General features: G+C 51.7%; 1 protein-coding gene across 3 annotated transcripts; it reads right to left on the minus strand.

Annotated features, from left to right (window-relative positions):
- Positions 1-246: 246 nt before the first annotated feature.
- Positions 247-21,633, minus strand: FAM234A (family with sequence similarity 234 member A). Of its 3 annotated transcripts, none has more exons than XM_068147070.1 (12): positions 21,589-21,633; positions 14,097-14,404; positions 12,952-13,068; positions 12,575-12,763; positions 8,994-9,124; positions 6,589-6,724; positions 6,036-6,174; positions 5,296-5,436; positions 4,838-4,916; positions 4,259-4,411; positions 3,303-3,405; positions 247-3,150 (listed from the first exon to the last, which is right to left on the minus strand). In XM_068147070.1, the coding sequence occupies exons 2-12, from the start codon at positions 14,359-14,361 to the stop codon at positions 2,939-2,941; spliced, it is 1,665 nt and encodes a 554-aa protein (XP_068003171.1). In that variant the 5' UTR covers positions 14,362-14,404; positions 21,589-21,633; the 3' UTR covers positions 247-2,938. The 3 variants fall into 3 exon arrangements, with proteins under 3 accessions (XP_068003171.1, XP_068003173.1, XP_068003172.1); XM_068147072.1 differs by lacking the exon at positions 21,589-21,633 and adding an exon at positions 18,648-18,683; XM_068147071.1 differs by lacking the exon at positions 21,589-21,633 and adding an exon at positions 16,282-16,421.
- Between the last annotated feature and the right edge of the window lie 28 nt (positions 21,634-21,661).

Genomic DNA, 21,661 nt, shown 5'->3' on the forward strand with positions numbered 1-21,661 from the left:
AGGCGGGGGGCAGGGCCGGGCTGGCCCAGCCTGGTTATTTAACTCCAGCCTCCTGCCACGCTCCCATCTCTGTCCCTTGCTTTAGGGCAGAGCCAGACCAGCTCAGCCATCAAAGCACCACCAGGACACCTGGATCCTTCCCATAAAGAAAGGTTCCTACCTTCAAGAAGCCACACAAAAGGGTGGCCAAAAAACCCTCCCCAAGCCCTGCATAACCTCAGCTGCAACGAGCAAAGCCAGGCACCATTTACAAACAATGCAAAAGAGGATTTATTGGAACCATCCCAGTTAGACCAAGTCCTACAGGGCACAATTTGCAATAAGTTAAAGACCCAAACCGAACAGTGTCAAAACCCACACTAACACGTGACACAGTGATAGATGCCATCATCACCCATCTGAGTTATTGAATCAAGGCACAAAGTCATTCATTAAATACAGCAAAAACCAAACCAATGAACACAGAGAAAGAAGCTGAAAAAAAAAAGGACTGGTTTTGTTAGGAAGGTGCTGGTTTGGCACTGATGCGTTTAGTTGAGCTGCCACAGGGGAATCTCTGCTTCCAAAGTCTCTGGAAACATGAATGGACAATTTAAAGCCAGAAAAGTGCCCCCAAAGCCAAAACCCAGCTCTCCCAAAGAAACATTCAGTGTGCCTAAAGGCCAGGTCTGAGTGGGGATTGGGAGAGGCAGAGCATCAAAACAGTGTGACCATGGTGAGGACACAGCCTGGGCACCTTGCTCCCTGCCAGGGGAAGCTTGGTGGGATAGAATCCACACCAATGCTCAGGTCAGAGAGGGACCTAAAGCTGGGGCTCCCACTGCCCAGCTCTCTGTTCTGCCCCAGCAAGCTGAATCTGACCCTCACAGCTTAGTCCTCAGCTGAGCCATGAGGTGGGTGACTTGAGCCAGAAGACACAGCAGAAGAGCCTGCCTGCAGCCCCAGAAATCAGCTTAGAAGGAGAGGAACAGAGGGGGAAAGCCAGCATTTTAAGTCTGGGGTGCTTTGGAGGTTGTGGAGTGCTCTCCTGGGAGAATCCCCAGCTTCCTGCATAGCCTGGATGCCCCACGACTCAGCTCTTTCAGCAGCACTCATCCCACACAGCTCCCTTGACTGCCCAAGCTATGGGGCACAGGGCAGAGGGTGCCAGGGCACCATTTGGGTCACAACCAGGCCAGTTGGAAGCAGGAGATAAGGGTCCAGGCAGACCACTGATGCTGCAGCTCATTTTGCTGCACGAGTGGGAGAGCTGAAGCTGTGTGCATGTCCCTGGGTGACATCAGCTGCCCAAGCCAGAAGCCACCCTGCAGTAGGTGAAAGCTCAGCAGTTGCTATAAGAAGTGATGCCCAACCTTACCCAAACTGATGCCCAGCCACAGGTTCCTCATCTTACAGTATTTTCACACACACCCAAGCTGAGACTAGGTAAGGGAAGGAGGAGCTGGCCAAGCCCCCTCCCAGCACTGCCAAACCTGAGAGAGGTTTTTTGGAGGTTGTGTCCTCCACCCAGCAGTTAGGGGTGGGAGGAAGCCCAGCCCAGCAGCACAGGGCCAGAGCTCATGTCTCAGCGTGGCTGCTGTGGGCACTGCAGTTCTCAGGACCGAGCAGCTGATTCAAACCATTTTCCAGGCTTTCCACCTTGTTTCTACAGCCCCCACTGGTGCCCACCAAGGAATGGGGCAGAGCAAACATGCCACACTACCAAAGTGACCAGGGGAAACACCATTCTCACCCACCAACCTGTCCCATTCCCTCAGGCTACCAGGCTGGACAGAGAACATCTCTTGCAGATCCTCACCCAGCACCACTCCAGTCCCCACGGCAGGGAGGCAGTGCAGAGCTCTCTTGCAAGCTGTGCTGCAAAGAGGCCTTGTGTGGTTTCCCTGAACAGCTCATGTCCATCTTGCAGCCTGCCCACTTCCTGGCAAAGGGGACAACGCTTGGAGAAGGCTCCTGGGCAGCTGCAAGGCTGGATGAGTGTTTGCAGGGCAGCTGGCACTGCCACTCAGGTACAAAGCTTCCCAGAGCAGCAAGCCCAGCTCCCAGGAAAGGTTAAAGTGTAATTATACTCTGAAAAAATGTTCTAGATCCTCTGGCACTTCAGAACCAGCATGAGAGGTGGTGTCTCTAACAGCAGGGGTGAGCCAGCCTGGGAATCAGGATGGTTTCCTGATCACCTACAATCACATTTGGGGCAAGGAGGAGTACTGATGCTAATTCAAGGTGGGAGACCAGCTCCCATTCTGTGTCACCAACGCTGTACAGCTTGGCTGAAAAAGCAGCAGAGACAGACACAGGTAGGCTGGTGACTGCTGAGTAGGGCACATGGGGCTCTGCTGAGGAGAAAAAGCCATTTTTTAAGTATAATGTCACTTTACCCTGCACTCTGCTGGCCCAGGTGACCCTCAGCCACATCGTCTCCACCATGGCTGGGGTCTACCACTACACCTCCCTCCATGACTGCCAAAGCAGGGGCCCAAACCCAGGAGGAGAGCAATTGCAGATCCACTCACAGGCAAGTGCCTCTGCCACAGCCAGGAGAGCTGACTCAGGAAGGAAACCTAACATCACACATCCAAGCTCCACAAGAAATCACCATCTCCGGCATCCCCAGCGAGCGTTCTGCTGCAGCACCAGCTGAGCCAGCACAGCCTGTGGGCACAGAAGGACGGAGGGGGAAGCCCTCCTCCCCGAGCTGATGACACTTCAGTGGTGGCCAAGCACTGAAGTCCCATCAGATCTGAGGATGGGTGTGCTGGCAGCTGCCCCTCGCAGCCTGGGCATCCCCAGACACTGGAGGCGTTTCCTTGCCAGCCACGCTTTGGTTCGTGGATGGAGAAAGGCAGCTTCTCACTTGACTCTGTGAGCTGGGCTGGCAGGGGAGAGGCAGCCTGGAGATGCCCGGCCCAGGGTGGCCTCTCCCCATCCCTTGGCAGGCTCAGGCTCGGCTCTGGAATCGCATCCTGTAGAGGCGGTCCCGGACGTACTGCTCGCTGTCCACAGCCACCTGGTTCAGCCAGATCACCCTGCTCTCAGAGACGTCCTCCTTCAGCTTCCTCTTCATCAGAGACACCAGCCCCGGCTCCTCGCCGGCCTGAGGGCCCCTCAGCAGCACGTAGCAGGCGTGGCGGCTCCGCTCAAAGAGTGCAGCTGGAACGCAGAGCGGAGGGCAGAGCCCAGCCTCAGGTCTGTGCTCAGTCTGACCACCAGACCCAACACCATGCACCCAGCGCCCAGGAGGTACCAGATGGCCAGAGTCCTCCTGCACCATCTCGCTGGAGGGCTGGGGGCAGAGGACTTACCGTCAAAGGCAATCACTTGCTCTGTGCTATTGCGGAGCTCCAACAGGACATTCGTGTAGGAAGGATGGAAAAGATACAGCTTCTGGAGAGGAGCTCTGGATCTCTGCAACCAAAAGCACCCCATCAGGACAGGGACCCACATGTCATCCCAGAGCCAATGCCAGCACCAGGCTCAGCTGCTGCCCGTGTTCCACAGAATACATCCAGTCAGGTACCTGTGCAGGCCTGCCCAGCTCGCCCCTGTTCTTACTGCTGCATGCTCTCCTCCCACCCTGAGCTCCCCACACGGAGCAGCTCTGTCTACTACAGGTGGGAGAGAGATTTTTGCCTTAGGGCTGGTGGAGTCAGTAAGGAAGACCCAGGAAGCTCTGCTGGTGCCTGGGCATGCTCCAAGACACAACCTGTCACGGCAGCTGCCTGCCTCAGAGGGCTCAGTTCTGCAGCTGAGCTCTGCATCAAGGCTGCCAGCAACAGTCCTGGCTCAGGGAGAGGATGTTCACATGGCCATGGGACATCACCATGTGCAGTACTGCCACAGAAGGCTCCCAGTCAAACAGCAGCAACACCAGAGGTACCAAACCTGCAGCCTCTCACCTCCCCTGCAGTCCCACACCAAGGCAGGGCTCTGGGCAGCGCAGTGACTTCGCTCACACAGCCACAAAGTCCCTTCTCTCTACTTAGCAAAGCTGAGGATGACAAAAGCTGCTGTGCCACCACCAGCTGCTAGCAGGGATACTGCTACAGATGTTCTGAGGACCCAGTAGAGACCAGATCACATGCAGAGATCTGCCTGCTTCTAGCAGACCAGGCTGGTCAGCAACCACGCAGGCAGTGCAGGAGGCTGCAGTGGCAGAGGCAGGGACAGATGTCAGTGTGAACCCTGGGAGAAGGTGGCAGCTGCACTCAGCTGTGGCCCAGAGTCTGGAGAAGAGGAAGCACCCGGCAGCACTTCTCACCGTTTCATTCCCTGGTGCCTGGTATTCACCCCAGATGAGGAAGGCAGACCGATGATCAGCAGTAGAAAGTGTGGCTGGCCCAGGGCTCTCTGCTCTCCAGTTCAGCTTCAGGTCCCACTGGACTGCACCAGATCCACTCTCAACGATCATCACCTAGCAGGGAGGAATGAAAAGGAACTCGGATCAAAGAGCTCTAACAAGCCATGAGAGAGAAGTCAAGTCAGCTGTCTCTCCAGCACACTGTCTATGGGAACAAGTTTCTGACACATGGGAAGACGAGGAGGTACTTCAAGCTGAGCATCACAGAGCTGTGAGACCTGGGGCAGGCCACGTCAGAGCACAGTCACAAGTTCCACAGCTATTTCAAGGGGTTCAGAGCTTCGTCACTGAAGCCCCTTGCTGAGAAGAGAATTAAAGTGCCTGAGCTGCCTTCAATAACCTGTTGAAAGAGATCCTTTCCCAGCCTAAAGCTTCCTAAATTCAGCCAGAGGGAACACAACCCACCAGCTGTCCTCGCCTCAGTGCCTGCTTGAGCTGCGACATGCAGAGAAGGGAAATTAAAAGGAAGAGATTTCAAACCTTCTTCCTGTTGGGGCTGATTTCACTCTCAAGGACAATACCAAGAACATCAGGTTTGAAGTAACCAAGCAGCGGCTCCCTAAGGGACAGAAAGAAAAGGGAGAGATCAAAACACGCCCTGATGGCCTGGGGACACCTTGTGCCTTCAGAGCAGCCTCTATCCTCCTACTACCCCCCCAGTAAGAGACTTGACTGCTACATTAGGTGAGGCTGGTACCCCTCCCAAGCCTGAGCATCGTCCCAGAACAGCCACATCATGGCAGGCACAGGTGAAGAATCAAAGCTTTGGGCTCCTCCAGTTTGAAGCAGCACCTGGTATTTGCTAGCAGAGGACACAAGACACTAAGCAAGGTCGAGATGTGACCACAGAGCAGGCTCCTGTGTTTGGAATTAAGAAAACAAAATAGCACCTGGGAGGACACTGTGAGCCTGGCAATGCCACCCCTGGGTAACCCTACCTGACAACGTGGGACACGTTGAGGCTCCAGACGCTCTGGAGGCTGCGTGTGCTGAGCAGCGTGGCCATCTCCGAGCTCACCACCAGGAGGTTCTCCTGTGACGGCCCAGGGATCTTCGTCAGGTACCGAATGTCTGCAGAGCTGAACAAGGACACAAAACGATCACCTGAGAGCCCTGCGGCTGCTGAGCCTGGAGAAGGGGATTTGAGCAATGCTCAGCAAGAGATAAAGGCTGGGGGGCAAGAGGCTGGGGCCAGACTCTTGTCAGTGGTACAAGAGGCAATGGGCACAAACTGGAACCCAGGAGGTTCCATCTGAACATGAGGAGAAACTTTGGTGTGAGGGTGCTGGAACCCTGGAGCAGGCTGCCCAGAGAGATTGCGGAGTCTCCTCTGGAGAGACCTCAAACCCGCTTGGCCATTGTGATCCTGGGCAACTGCTGTGGGTGGATGATCTCCAGAGGTCCCTTCCATGCTGGGATTCTGTGATTATGCTTTCTAGATTGTGGATGGTTTCATTTGGGGGTTTTGTTTTTGTCCCCTGCACAGTAAACACAAATAGGAAACCCAGCCTGGCTTCCTTCCTTTCCTGTGAAACTCTGACCAGGCCATCAGCATCAGCCCTCTCCCCAAGCTCTGGCTCTGCTCCCAGTCCAAAAGTGAGGTAGCCAGTAAAGAGCAAAGCCACAGCAGTCACGCTGTCAGGAACACCAATGCCCTCCACCCACCATCACCTCACACCTGAGAAGGGAGAAGCGGTGTGTGGCATGGTCAATGTTCTTCTCCCACTGAGGATCTTGCTCAAGGCCAGGAAGCTTCATTTCCATCCCAGTTGCTGCACTGTAGAGATCTTTCAGGGAATATGCATAGAGAGAGTTTTCTGTGCAAAAAAGAAAGTGAGAATGAGGGAGCTGAGTTTTCCTGCCCTTCCTCTGAACTCTCCTTTCCAGAGCTGGCAGATGAACTGTATTTTTAGGGCTTGCATCATAGAATTGTAGTGGTATTTTGAGACTCCAGTCTGCTTTTGAATGCTTTTAACATCTTATCTCCTCATAATCCAACTGTTCCACAGTAATCATTTGCTATAAATGACTATTTAAACCTTATATTCTCAAATAAAATTACCACAGTATGCAACAATCCCTGGTTCAAGCAGAATTCCTCCCCTCCCTTCCCTGAATGTCCTTGAATAGCTCTTTTGCCAGGTGAAAGCAGGACCCAGCCTTTCAGGATGCAAAGTCCTCTTTCAGACCAGTGATTCCACTCTGCAGGCTGGCCCCAAACACAACTGTACCTGTATAGAAAAGGAAGTATGAGGAGGAGGAGGAGGCCAGGTCCAGCCTCACATAGCGAGCTTGGCCATCCACATCCAGGCTGCCAGGGGAGCCAATTTGTTTGCCTGTTTTTCCTGAATGGATGAAGGTCTTAATCTACACAGAGAAGGGATTGAAAAAATAGAAAGGTTAAAGCTGGACCATGCTGTCACTGCTCCAGCTCAGGGGTTTTCCACAGCTTCTGAGCAGCTGGTACTGAACAGCAGCTGAATGGGAAGAGCACAGGCTTGGATGAAAAGTCTCTCCCTTGTTTTGGAGGTGTGGGCATGGGTTGGATGACCCCTTTGCTGTGAATACTTCTGCAAGCTTGAAAACCACTCTGAGCACAGCCACAGAGTTTACTGTCTCTGCCAAGCCCCCTCTGCAGGCTGGCACTGCTGGACAGCAAGCCCCAGCTTTGCTCAGGACAGCAAAGATCAATTTAAGTCTATGGAGCAGTGACAGTGATGGAGAGGACTGAAGGGCAGAAACAAAGCAGCATTTGAACACAGACAGAAACCTGTCTTCACATGGTAGCTCTGATAAATATTTCAAGTGTCCTAATCTAGTCCTCCCAAGGCTGACATGAGTCCAAGAAGAAAAAAAAAGAGCTGACAGGTTTCTTTATATTCTTTATGGAGGGCAACAGAATCCAGGAGAATGAAGGCTGAAATCAAGATGAGATTCAAATGTCTGGGTAACATGCATGGCCCAGGGAGAGCAATACACACCAGGGAAAAGAGAAACACCAGGCCAGGAGAAACAGCACCCACCAGAGATGCTGAGTCAGGCAAGAACCCTTCCCTCTTCCTTCAGAGGCAGGGATTAGGAAGGAGAAGGAAGTCAGTTGCTCTCAAAGTGAGTCTGGAGTTTGCTGAGGAGGATGAGGAAAATACTGGAAAGGGAGAGCAACGTGTCCACCAGCTGTTCCCAGCCTCCTGCACTGGGAGGAGACACATACCAGCTCTAGTAGACACCTTCACCTTGCCCTGGCTCAGCAGCTGCCCTGGGACAGTAACAGCCAAAGGTGTTCACACAGTGAATAAGAATACACACCAGGCTACTCACTGCGCTGCTTAACATCTCCATGTGCTGCTTCAGACCACCCCGCCCTGAACACCATCTTATGTTCCCAGACTGTTCCTGCTGAAGCTTGCAGCAGGCAGGGGTAAATGAGACTCTCAGAAAAAGCTAGCTGCCTTCTAAATCTCCTGCACACAGACCCTTCCCCACAGGCTGCTCAAAGCTCTGCAGCAGTGTGATGCAACATTCAGCTTCAGCCCTCGTTAGCAACAAAGCTAATTCACAGCAGGGCTGAATCTCCCTTTGGAGGCTGCCTTTCCCAGGGCTGCAGAGCTCCTCTTGGGCTCCCTGTGCCCTGTTTGATTTCTCAGAAGAGAATGTATTGTTACTGAAGTTGACAGAATGCTTGCCAAATCCAGAGGGAAGAAAGGATTCCATACCAAGATAGCTAGAGAGGGTAAATGGAAAACAAATCCAAAGGCAGTCTTGCAGAACAGAGACCACATTCAAACATTTCTTGTCCGCCTCAGATTAAAGAAAAAGAAGTCTTGAGATAATTGGGATAGCAGAAGCAAAGAGGAAAGAAAACAGAAGAGAAATGTAGGAGTGGGAGAGGATGGAATTTCTGATGACTCTGGCAACAACAAAGCCTTGGAGAGCAGAACCCTGTTTACTTATGGAGTACTCTGGAGGACACAGGGCTCCCACCCCTCCCATCAGACTGGCAGGGAACTGTAGCTTTAAACAGGACAGACTGTGCAGGCAGATGATGCCCTACCACTCACACAGGGATGCAGATGTTTTCTATAAAAATACTTTTAGCTACATGACTTTGCCCCTCTAAGCCATGGGAAAAGCAACGTCAGAAGGGAGATTACACAACCGGCAGCAACTTCTCCGAGTGAGCCCCGGACAGAATAAACCAGCACAGCAACACTAGGAAGGGAGCTGGGCAAAGCAGAGCACAGGCAGTGCTATGAGAGGCATCAGGAAAAGGCAGGGGTGGCACAGAAGTGCTGGCTGTCAGCCATGCTTTGATATAAGAGCCAAACATGTCAGGGTTTGTTGCCTTCCACTTCTGTGAGCAGAGCCCCAGCAAAGCACAAGCTCACCCCACCCAGGCTCCCTCCACACGCAGCCAGGAACCCTGGCTGAGGAGGGGCAGGGATTCCTGACTAGCTTTTCTCTCTCGTTTTTTTTTTTTGAAGCCATAAAACACTTGCAGGAACCTACCCTAAGCCCACAGAAATAAATCAGAGGCCTCTGGATGCTTCCTCTTCGAAGGCAAGATGGAAATAAATAGCATTGCTGCCAGCCGCTGTGGTTCAGCCACTGCTTTTATCACACCCTCAGAGCGACATACCTTAGCTCCTGTAGCAATAAAGATGATCAGGTCCTGAACTCCATCACTATCCACATCTGGAATCACTGACACAGGAGCCAGCACAGTGTAATTAGCTCCAAAGTCACTGGACTGTCTCCACTGAACTTCCCCTGGAAGACAGATGTATTGGGAAATGTTCACTGAACTGTGCTAGCTTGAGAGGCTTTCACCAAGTGTTTGCAGCAGCCAGCCATGTACAGCCTATAAGCACCACAAACCAGGCACACTTAAGCTCTGTGAGGCACCTTGGAGCATTTTTAATGAGTCTCAGTATCCACAGTTTTAACTTCTGATGGAAAGTAATTCTGGCTGCCTGCACAAGCACACCCAAACATCTCAGGTCAAATCAACCCACAGGGACAAGCTTCTCTACAGGTCAGCACATAGAGAGTCTTCATTGTGATCTAAAACCTTGCTGCCATGTACTTAAATCTGCACAGACATCTGAAAACCATAAAGCAGCCACACTGAGCACAGTCTTGCAGCTACTCACAACAAAACCTTTGTTTGCTGCAACTTGTCTCCTGCAGATGTTCAGCCACAACCGAGTTCCCATCCCACCTCTCCATTCTTCAAAGCACAAGCACAGCACAGTCAAACCTGTTTGTAACTAGAAATAGTAAAGCTTTGGCTTTTAAAACTGGGGTTTGTGTGTGTGTGTAGTTTCCCTTCAAGAGCTCCAGGCTAGGTGGGTGACTACTTCACACGCTCTGCCCAGGGCTGCTGGTCGCTTCCCAGTCACTGCTCAGCGGAATTCAGTGAGGCGCAGGGAGACCACTGGGAGTTCTGCTTTTGAAGGAAGAGTTAAATGACTAAGTAGGAGGTCAGAGAGAAATGCTTACCCTCCCCTTTAAGCAGGATCACAGACAGCAATTATCATTTCAGGAATGCATCTGCTCTTTGTCAGAAGAGCAGTGGCACTGCAGGCCAAGGAATTACTACCTGACCCTGCCTGCTATCATTTAAGGCAGGCTGCATTTCCAGCAGGATTTCTCCAAAGCTTTCACTGAAACACTGGAAAAAATACTTGGATTTGTTACTATGACAACAGATGTGAAGCAGAAGATTGCCCCTAGGAAATCATGGGAAGGCAGAGAATTTTACCCCTGATGAAAACAAAGAGGCAAAGGAAGGAGAGGACTGAAGTTTTCAATAACTATACCCTTGAGCACAGCCCAAAGCTCCCAGAGGAAGGCCTGGAATCTGCATGCCAGCACACAGGACTCTGCTCCTTGCTGCTCAGACAGTAGGTGTAGCTTTGGAGGAAGCACATCACCCTCTTAGAAGAGCAGTCTGACTTAACAAAAACAGGTAACAGGGAGACAGATTCAACACAAAGCTTTGAGAAGCTTTCATGCTTTAACACCTGCTCCTGAAATGAACCCCACCCTGCTCCACCAACAGGAGACGGCAAGACCCAGTCTGACATCCCTCTGGGTGTCATGGTGCCTCCTCAGCACCAGCTCACAGCAGAAGCAAGGCAACAGAAGCCAAGATGGAAACTAGAGAAGTGCCCAGACAGCACATCTCACCTGGGTGAGAGGCTGGGCTCTTTGCTCCAGAAGGAATAAAACTATGATTTACATGACTGAGTTCAGCTCTCACTTCAAGCAGCTGCAGAAGAAGCAGAGACTTTTCTCCCTGCCAGACATTCTCCAAGTTGGATTTCTGGTTTATTTGGTGATCTCTCTCACAGAAGCAATTTTATACAACTGATCTTTGTGGTCCCCTTTCTGCCACATCCTTTAGGAGGTCAGAACTGCTCACAGGGCTCACAACTATCCCTTAGGAGACTAGAACTGCTCACAGGGCCCGCCACACAGGCTGCTGGAGGATAAGAATATGAGGGGTGGTGTAACACAACACACCTGTCCTCTTCCTTAAGACTCTGTTTCTGGCCCTAGCAGAGATGGAGTACATAGCTACACAGACTTTTGCTCTGACCTGGAACAGCTAATCTTAAGCCATTGTGTCCCAGTTTGCTTGTAAGATTAACATGCAGGAATGTCAGATGTCCCACACAAACAGAATCCTGCCCTCCCACCCTTTCCTTATTGTTTGTTCAGGTCATTTCTTTTGGAGGCAAGCCTTAACATAACTTGAACTGATAGGAACACTCTGACTTTATCAGCATTTAAAGATCAAAACCACATCAGAAGCTTTCAGATGATAATCTGCCTGCTTCTCCTTCAGTCTTCCTACAGGCAGAGGCTGGGCAACCCGAGAGCCCTGGAAGCTCACCAATCCTCCACCTGGATGAATCATCAACAACTAAAGGTTGCTCTGACTGCTGTTTTTAGCACAATGTGATCTAAGTCAGAGTTTGCCACTTTAAATACATTTAGCCTATTTAAATACATTTTATTCTGCTCTGTCCTCCTAACCCCCAGTAAAAGAACTAGGCTAAGAAAACCCTTTTAACCTACTTAACCACACAAAGGTATCAAATATGTCAGTTTCTGGGTTATTCACTTTTCTACCTGAAGCAACTTTTCATCTCATGCTTTTTAGTTCACCCATGGAACATTTCCTTACCGTATTGTTGCTGTGCCCTGTGGCTTAGCCTGGTTCCCTCTCTCCATGCTTGTGCAATTTCTTTACTGCTGTCTTTAGTTACATGCCTTTGGCTCAGCAGTCACCTGTCTACACTTTGACCTAAAAGCAACCACTTCATTAATAGTCTATAAATAACCTGTGCTAAAGCCTACTGATGAGGGTACTAAGCCAGCTCAGTTGGTACAGAAGCTTTCCAGCTCTGTGCTCTACACTTCCTTCTGCACTGCAAATTAAAACCTGTGCTGGCTTTTCCTCAGATTTCTCTTGCATGGTGTGAGGGGTTCAACACCAGATACAGACAGGATTCTAGATATGTTTCCAAGCATTGTTTAGAACCTTGGAAAGAGTGGCTCTCCAAAGAGAAATTATTTCAGGCTTCACCAGTGAGGAAGGTTCAACATGCAATCAATGGCCACTGCCCTGTGCCTAGAGAAGTGCTGCCACTCTTTGTCCTCACCAGGACAGGTTAGATGATGATTAATTTCTCCATCTGTAGGTTCAGAAATGAAGAAGGCTTTCCAGAGGGACCAGGAAAAATCCTGGACTGCTGAAACTGTTGAGTCCTTAACCTAAGTGCTCTCCTTGATGACTTCAGCACCACAGATCCCTGAACTCTCACTCCTCTTGCTGCTGCAGGCACCCACACGCAAAATGACTGAGAAGCACTGCAAGTGCAGGTTTGTGTCCAACCCCTGAGATATAAAGTGACACTTAGAGCCAGTGACTGCTTCTCCTGCTTCAAAAGCTGTTGAAATGCTGGTCTTGTAATACAGCTTCTGGAATAAAGCACCAGAGCAGTGGCCAGCCTTTGAACAGGGGCTGAGAGTGCAGAGGCTTCCCAACGGCCCAGCACAGGGCTGTCCAGAGAACAAAACCCTTGCACCCATTGTTCATGGACCAGCAAGTCATGCCACACTGACATCCCTAGCCTCTGAGGTCTGAAGGTCACCAGGTGAGGTGAGCTAGCAGCAGCATCTTCTGTGTGGCAGCAGGACCCTGCTCACCTGTCTGCAGACTGACTGCCGTGAGGGACGTTGGCTTCCCCACCACCAGGCAAGCCTGGGCCCCAGCTCCGCCGAGCTGCTGGATGCCACACTGCAGCCACTCCACGTCCTCAGCAGCAGGCCTCTCCCACAGCACTCTGCCATTCGTGCCAGACACAGCAGCCAGGAAGGCACACGGAGAAGGCAGACCTGAGGAGAAGAGGAGTCAGAGAAACCTTTGCTACTCTGCGCCACCCAAGAGCTGGGACTCACTCAGGTCCTCTCCCCACCCAGCTACCTGGTTTTCTCTCCCAGACCCACAGCAGCCTCACTAATTACAGCTAGAAGAGCAAGAACAGCCCTTTTACTGCAAGGCTTTCTGTTTCTGAAGCAGCTACCTTCATCCAGACAGGATCTGTTAAAGCTGCCACTGCCATTGCCAGCTTTGAAAGCGAAGATGACATCTTGCACTTTGTCTTCATTCACGTCTTCTATAGCAAGAAACTGGTAGGCCCCTGGAAGGGAAGACAAGCCAGGCAGTGGTGAGGATTGCCTCAACTAACAGCAGAGCTGGCTGGAGCACAAACCAAATTCCTCGAGCCCTACTCACTGCCTCCATCTCTGACAGTGTAGCATGAGGACAAATTTGCTTTGATGTTTATAAAAAGCCATCTACATGAGGACATAAGTGGCAAAGGACATTTTAAACTTGCTGTCCCCCAGAGGGTTTCTCTTTTTTTAAAGCCAAGCAGCCAGAATTTGAACTATGTTAAACAAAGAACCAAAGCTGGTGTGGGGTTGCTATTCCCAAAATACACAGAAAAACAAACCCAAACTTATGAAACCCAGCCCTAAATATTCCATCTTTCTCATCCTCAGCTAAAAGCAGCCTTCTGCAGCTCAGAGCAGCAGAACTTGGGATTTCTGCACCCCCTCTCAGAGCTCAGGCCCCACTGGTGAGTACTGGCCCTGCATTTACAGCACAAGCAGCACATGCCCTCTGCACACAGGACTAACAGAAAGCTCTCCCAGAAGCAAAGGCTGAGCCACCAGGGAGCAGTACCCAGGTTAAAGAGACAACCAAAGCAGCTATAAATATCTGCAGTTTATCAAAACCCAACAAGATGCAATTCCTCTTTTTGCCTTCCTGTTAGCCAGGGAGGAAAGTCAGGAAGCCATACTGGCAGAGGGAGCACCAAACTGTCCCCATATCTCAGCTCAAACTTCAAGGAAAGTTTTACAGCCCAACCTCCAACAAAGATTTGCCCCTCCACAGCCTTCCCCAGGTTGTTTTCCCAAACGAGGTCAGCCTGCTACCTTCTCAGAGCTTCAGAGCAGCATCTCATTTCCCCACTAGATCCTGTAAACACCTCCTGGAAGGCCACTCCAATTATGACGGGCCACTGCTTATCCAGGTCAGGTATTCACAGCTCTTGCTCCCAAGGGCAGCATCCCTGCAGACCTGGCTCCAGGTCTTAGGCAGAGGTCCACAACTCAAAGTGGTGGCACAGGAAGGAAGCAAGCATTTGTTTTGCAAGCTCACCTGCGCTGTCGTAGTTTCGGAACCAGGTTCTTTCTGAAACTGGGCGCTCCGGGCAAGGAATGACGAAGGAGAAGGCAAAGACGATGATCAGACACAGGAAGAGGGAGATGAAGAAGGCAGCAGTGCGCCAGCGGGACAGCCGGGACAGCCGTGGGGACTGCTTGATGATAATCCTTCTCTCCACAGAGTTCTCGTGGTTCTCCTGAGCTTTTGCATCCTCAGGCTTCAGAGGGTGGATCTCGGCTTCCGAGTCTTTGTTATCCATGGCAGCTCATTCATCCGTACTCAGCCAGCCCCCTCCCCTTCACCTGGGAACAAAGGGGAGAGAGGTTAGAACAGATCTGGGGATATATCCAAAAAAGCATCAAAATCTGCTGTTGCCTCCTGATGGTCACGCTGGAAATGGGAGGTGAACCACCCCTGAATTATCACAGAGCTGGCCACAAAGCACTGCTGGGGCCGGGGGTCTCCCACGTGGAGTGCTGGGATGCAGAAATAGCACTCTTCTTTCTTCAGAGGAGATCGGCTCTGCCAGACCCAAACAACAAGGCTACAGTCTCTCTGGACCATGGAGTGACTGGCTTGGAGATCTCACAAAACACACCAAAAGCTCCTTTAGCTGCAAAGACTTCTTGTCACCTCCAGCGTATGCTGGGCTTACTTCTGTCTGGAGAGGTGAAAGGAAACACTTATGACCTTTACATCCCAGCACAGGGCTGCTCCCGTCTGTAATGAGCACTTGAGCTTCCCCAGGAGAGAAACAAACACCACCATATTCTCTACAGGAACAAACTGAAGCTGTTCAGCACCTTCTCAGAAGAGAAACCACTCCACAGGGTCAGTCAGAAGGCAAGGGAGGTGTGTGGTGTGACTTCCCTCCCCAGAGGAAAACGAAGTCACCAGTTGAGCCTCAAATTGGGCAAAGGTAATTTCCTCGGAAAGGAGGAAGAGATACCAACTGCTGTTGTATTTTCTCCTGATATAAATCATAATCCTGAGCTACAGTAACAGGGAGGTTCTGTGCTGATTTGCTATAAAAAGGGGGGAAAGGCAAAGCTGTAGCAGGCTGCAGAAGCCTGTGACCCATTACCACAGCACTCTCCAGAGCCTCTCCGACAGTGCTGCTTTAGAAACCAGCGGAAGGGAAGAAATCAAAATGGACACGTTCCAGGAGTCTTGGAAAAAGGCTGCAAGACAGTGTCCTAAAAAGTTCTATCAGCACAAATCAACAGCACAACTGAGCCAGCATTCCATGATCCTACCTCAGCAGTCACGTGCCTGGGTTGTCCACAGGAGCAGCTCGCTTCCCCAGCAGAAAACAGCTTCAAGTCAGCACCAGCACACAAGGCGGAGGGCTGGGGCTGGCACCTCCAACCACACTGGGGCTCCTCATGCCTCACCCTTTAGGCCCAGCTTCATTTTCAAGTTCAAAGCAGCACAAGATGAAAGCCACCCACGGGAGACAAGGCTCCTTCAGGCAGCTGCAGCTCGACTGGGCTTCTCATGTTCCCAGATTGTCCCTGTTCTGCTGCAGGGAATTACAGAATCCCAGCATGGTGGGGGTTGGAAGGGACCTCTGGAGATCATCCAGTCCAACCCCCCTGCTAAAGCAGGGTACCCACAGCAGCTTGCCCAGGAAGCTCTCAGAGAGATTCCACAACCTCTCTGGGCAGCCTGCTCCAGGGCTCCAGCACCCTCACACCAAAGAAGTTTCACCTCCTGCTCAGATGGAACCTCCTGGGCTCCAGTTTGTGCCTATTGCCCCTTGTCTGGGCACCACTGACAAGAGTCTGGCCTCATCCTCCTGCCCACTCCCACTTTAGCTCTTGCTGAGAATTGATCAGATCTCCTCTGGGGCTCCAGGCTCAACAGCCCCAGGGCTCTCAGCCCTTCCTCCTCACAGAGACCCTTCAGCATCTTTGTAGCCTCCACTGGACTGTCTCCAGTGGAGTACTTCTCAGTCTCACTTGAACTGGGAAGCCCAGAACTGGGCTCATTACTCAAGCTGTGGCCTCCCTAGGGCAGAGTAGATGATGAGGAGAAAAACCTTCAACCTGATGGCCACACTCTTTCTGATGCACCTCAGGACACCAATAACCACCTTAGAAACAAGGCTCAAGGTGAACTTGTCCATCAGAACTCCCCAGTCCTCCACAGAGCCACTTCCCAGCAGGTCACCCCTCACCTGTATTGGTGCAGGGGGTTGTTCCTCCCCAGGTGCAGACTCTACACTTGCCTTTGTTGAACTTCACAAGGTTTCTTCTCTGTCAAAATCTCCAGCATGAAAGAGCTGCAGAAGCCTCTTCTCTGGGTACAAATCACAGTGGGGAGAGACCTACAGCAAGGCAGGGGTTGAGCACATGAGGCAAGCAGCACAGCCTGGCACACTGCTGCCAATCCCCACCTCATCTCATGGCCTGCTGGACTTCCAAGGCTGGAGCTATGAAGCACTCACTCAAACCCAAGCATTCTGGCATCTGCTCTGACAGCACAAAGAGCACTAGATCTCACTCCAAACAATTTAATTGAAGCTGCACAGTACCAGGCAAATGCAATTAAATCAGTTATGGAGAAGGTGTATCTTATTCCAAAGACCTCATCTGCCCTTCAAACCAGAGACACCTTCAGAAGGCAGGCTGTTTCCAGATCAGCTGAAGGCATCAGACAAGGGTAGGAAGGTTCCAGATGTAAAGGGGAAGAGATTAAAGAGCTGTGCATTCAGCTTTTCCGTGCCAGCCAGGCAAGCACTGCTCTGTTACCAGAGAGCTACAGCAGGTTCAAGGTACAAGGCTGCAGGCAAAGGTTGAGCAAATGATTTACCAGGGCAGAGCAACCACCAGCACAGCCACAGGACATCAGCAGTGGGTTGCAGCACCTCCCCTGTGCTGAGGCAGATGATCATGTTTCTCTGGCAGATGGAACAGATGGTTCTTCTTGAACACTGCTGTAACCAGTGTCCATGGCACGGGCACCAGCACAACCCCACCACTCTCTCCAGCACAGCCCTCCACAGCCTCCCAGTGTGGAATCAGGAAACCTCACAGGCACAGCTGGGTGCTTCCAGAACCTAGGAGACTTCCTGAGAAGAAGCAAACCCAAGGTCTGTCCCACTTGCTCCAGAGGGACACCAACTTCAGCCATATGGCAGGCGTGTTTTTATGACTCACTAGGAATGACACCACTGCATCCAGACTGGGATGAGAACCATCAAAAAAGGGATAATTATCCTGATGGCCCCAGCAACTCCCCCTCTTTTGCAGCAACTGATTACAAGGCCCTCAAAGCCTTTTAAGCAATTCTTCCTCTTGTCCTTCAGGCTTTAGAGGATGCCCTTTGCACCCCTGCCAGAGCAGAGGCAGTGCCAGAACAAGGACCACAAAGGTCAAGGGCAGAGGCTCAAACAATGCAGGAAACCCCAGCAGCAGCAGCTGCCAGAGGACATGCTGGCAACATGTGAAGCTCTGGACAACAAAGAGGTCTGGTGATCAGTTTAATTGAAGGCAAGCAGAAAATGACAGTGTGTCTTTCAGAGGCTTTTACTGTCCTCTGGCAGCCAGCTTTTTGTCTCCTGCTGGCAGAGGACACAAAATAACTCCCTGGAACTTTAACGTGTCCAGGCACCTCACAAGGAGCTCCAGAGCCAGGACCCTGAGCTGCTGTGTCATTAACAGCCAGACCTCAGAACCGGCACCAGCTCTGCTTGGGGACAGGAGCTTCACCAGGAGAGGACAGGGGAGAAAGACTTGAGAGAAATCATCAAACAACACACTTGAGCTGAACCCACACAGCCCAAGGAGCACAATACAGAGGTCTTCATGGAATCAGAGAATTGCTTGGGTTGGAAAAGCCCTCTAAGATCATGGAGTCCAACCTTGACCTAACCACCAAGGCCATTAAACCATGCCCCCAAGTGCCACATCTACATGTTCTTTGAACACCTCCAGGGATGGTGATGTCACCAGCTCCCTGGGCAGCCTGTTCCAAACCCTGATCACACTCAGAACAAATACATTTTTCCCAATCTACAACCTCCCCTGGCACCACTTCAAGCCATTTCCTCTCCTCCTATCACCTGACACTAGGGAGAAGAGGCCAGCCTCCACCTTACTCCAGGCTCCTTTCAGGGAGTCTCCCCTCAGCCTCTTCTTCTCCAGACTAAACACTCCCAATTTCCCCAGCTGCTCCTCACCAGACCTGTTCTCCAGACCCTTCACCAACTTTGTTGCCCTTCTCTGGACCTGCTCTAGGACTTCAGTGTCCTTCTTGGAGTGAGGAGCCCAAAACTGAACCCAGGACTCACCAGTGTCCAGTTGCACAACTGCTTCCCTACTCCTGCTGGCCACACTATTGCTGATGCAGGCCAGGATGCTCTTGGTCTTCTTGGCCACCATCTCACACAGTTCAATTTGCTGGTGATTCATCTCCATCACTCCCCTTACTCCCAGCAAGAGGACAAGTCATGAGCAGTCCCCAGTTAACACCAAGGAGGAACAAAGACCCTTCCCTCTCCCACAGCAAGAACACTGAACTCAGGACCAGGGCTTTACTCACCTTCCCGGGGCACTGACTGTCCTCTTGCACTGAAGCTGCAGAACAGACTTACAGACCTGATCTGAATCAAACCAGTGAAACTGGTGCAGCAAGGGGTTAGCACCAAGCCACAGCTACATCCAAGAGGCAACCTGTCATTAACAGTCAGCCAGAACTGCCTGCCCAGCACAGAGAACCACAGGCAGTTGGATGTATGAAAACTGACAACAGAATCTATTGAAGTCTGAGAGTGATGGAAGGTTTCACTCATTTGCTACCCCCAAAATACCCAGTCACAGCATGTGCAATGTCACCAGACAGCAGCTCTTCCTGGAAAACATCTAGCAATGTCCTGTAACTTTGGCTGGGTATTCAGCATGTTTGTATCTTTGAACAGTGAGGTCAGATTCCGCCTGGCCACCGTAGGAAGCCAAATGCAGCATCTGGCTGGCTTGGGGCTTTTTCAATTTGCTTTAAGCACCTTATAGGTTGCCTTCTTGTTGAAGCCTCAAACTGCCAACAGTAAAGACAAAAGAGCTTCCAAGTTTTGCTCTGAATAAGATGCAATGTTCCCTTTGTGGTTGCCCCCCACATCCAGTCTGTTCCATTTGGATCCCCCATCCAGCACAGCACTGCAGCAAACTCACTTGGGCAGGCACGTGCTGTGACAGGAAGATACTGTTGGGTCATTTTAACCTGCAGTCCCAGAGTGTGGCCAAGAGGGAAAAAAAACCACACAAGATTTCCTCCAAATGAGATTTTCCTTTCCAAGTACAGGCTGCAGCTTGGACACAGGGTTATCACTTTGATGCTCATCTGCAGCTCACAGCTGTTCCTCCATATAAAGTCACAGCCACGAGAACTGTCCCAAGGAGACAATTCTCTTCTCACACTGGGGTACTTCTGCTTGTGTCCCTTTGTAAGGACAGGGTTTGAAACTGAGACCACACCAGAGACAATGCAGGCACCCAGCTCAAACACCTGCTGCTTATGGTTGTCCTCCCCTGCCTTCCCCCTTGCTATTTTCCCTCTGTTCACACAGGGCTCTCTTCAAAACATCAGGTTTTTCTTAAGTGACACTTAACCCTTGGGGGTGGACACAACACATGCCACAGAGTGTGCACAGAATTAGAACCTCCTCCAGAGCACAACCAAATGTCACCTTAGAATGTGATCCATCTGTCATCTGTAGGAGAAAAGCCTTCTTTTCTAGGTGTTTTCATTACAGTGAGGGGCTCAAGGAGACAATCTGTACAGCAAAGAGCAAAACACAATCCAGGACTTGCCCAAGGGAGCAATGGGAAAAGCAAAGCTCTAAGCTGAAGAACAGCAGTAAAGCTGCAAAGCTGTATGGAACTGATTACAGGTTGGGCCAGCAGCACAAATGTGTGCCCTTTATCACCCCAGAGCTTACAGACTTGGCTGGATCCAAGCCACTTGCCTGGATCCAAGCCACTTGCCCTCACCACCTGCTGCAGATCCCTTGTGTCAGCCCCACGAGCAGCAGCTAGGGAGCTGTTTGAATCTCTCGTGACACAGACATCCCCACCTCACCTACAGGGCTCCATGCGTGTGCCAGAAGCCAGGAGTTTAACACACATGGGGCCCTGGAGAAACATCAGTCCATGAAAACCTTTTAGAGGAGGCTGTGGACATTTCCTGTAGGTTTATTAAAGCACATTTTTTAAATGGAGCCCTTCTTCCACAGGTCCTAAACCCTGTGCTGCCCACCGGGTCCTTCCTGCACAGCCTAGAGAGGTTTATGGCCTTTCTTCAGCTGCTGCTATCCTTGTCAGCTATCTCAATGAGAAACCTCTTTTCTCCCACCAGAAATTGATTTTGTCTTTTCCACACATTCACAGACAGTTCCACCATCACACAGAGCCTCTCAGCTGCAGCCTCCACAAGCAGCATGTTGAATGGGTCCCAGTTCTGCCCAAGCACCGGGGAGGGCTTGGCTCCAGTCAGAGTGAGCCGCCCTCTCTGCAGGGCAGGCTGCCTGTTTGACTCTCAGCAGTTAGGTAAGATGGTTTTGCTTTCCAAAATAAGAAAAAGAGGGTGGAAATGAGATTGAACACATGAAAACATTTTCCTTTCTGCAAGAAATGCCTTAATTTATGCATGCAGATGAGGCTTGTGGCCTGCTGAGGAAGAGACACAAATTTGAACCTTCTCAAGGAAAAGTACTGAAGGCTCTGTGCCAAGCTCTGTGGAGGTGAGAGTTTATTTATTTCTATTTGATTGAAACACAGACCCACGCTTGCAAGTGCTGTGCAAGCGTCTCCCCAGGACTCCCACACAGCTGCCAACCACACGGGATAAACTAGCTCAGATCAAACAGAGGATTAGAGCAACAGGCTACCTCGGCAGAGCCCCAGGCTTTTGCAAATGGGATTAAATTCTTTCTCGAGTGTCCTCTGGGCAATTTCTTGAGCTGATGAAGACGAAGAGTAAGCCCCTTCCATCACAGGCACCAGGGCTGGAGAAATGCAGCTGGCAGCACTGAACAGCCGCGGCGTGTCACGTACGAGCAGCGCTGCTTCCCCAGCCAGGTGCGGCTGCAGGACAGCGCAGACACAGCGTGGGGCCCAATCCTGATGCTAGCTCCTGCCCAGGTTCCCGCTCTGGCACCGGGGTCGGCTTCCTCCGGCGGCAGCGCCCGGGCAGCGGGGACACTTGGGGAGCAGGCTCCCTTCCCTACAAAGCCACCCACCCCCGCAGTGCCGGAGCCCGCCGGAGGAGCGGCCTAGAGACCAAGCCCGGGGTGTCGGGCAGCCCCGAGAAGCCGCAGCCGCGAGGGAGGGCAGAAGCCCGTCTCTGCCCCGCGGCGCGGAGGGGCTAGCTGCGTCGCGCCGATCTGCCCGTCCGCCCCAGCCCAGCCCCCTCCCGTCGCCCTGAGAGGCCTCACCGCGGCCGGGCACGAGCGCAGGACCGCCCGACCCCCGCCCCGCTTCGCACTCACCCCGCGCGCGCCGCCACCGCCGTCACTTCCGTCTCTATCCGCCACCGCCCCCCAGCGGAAGTGACATCACAGC

Source organism: Melanerpes formicivorus, unplaced genomic scaffold (assembly GCF_026170545.1).
Source record: "Melanerpes formicivorus ecotype bairdi unplaced genomic scaffold, bMelFor1.0.p_v2 SCAF_14, whole genome shotgun sequence".
Taxonomy (NCBI): domain Eukaryota; kingdom Metazoa; phylum Chordata; class Aves; order Piciformes; family Picidae; genus Melanerpes; species Melanerpes formicivorus.

Bases quoted from the DNA above. Each gene is read 5' to 3' on its own strand.
- FAM234A (XM_068147070.1), bottom strand. From the start codon at position 14,361: ATGGATAACAAAGACTCGGAAGCCGAGATCCACCCTCTGAAGCCTGAG. The intron at 5,437-6,035 runs GTGTGAGGTGAT...GTCCTTGTTCAG, and splicing joins CACCGCTTCTCCCTTCTCAG to CTCTGCAGACATTCGGTACC. The intron at 4,412-4,837 runs GTTTGAAATCTC...CCTCCCTGCTAG, and splicing joins TCAGCCCCAACAGGAAGAAG to GTGATGATCGTTGAGAGTGG.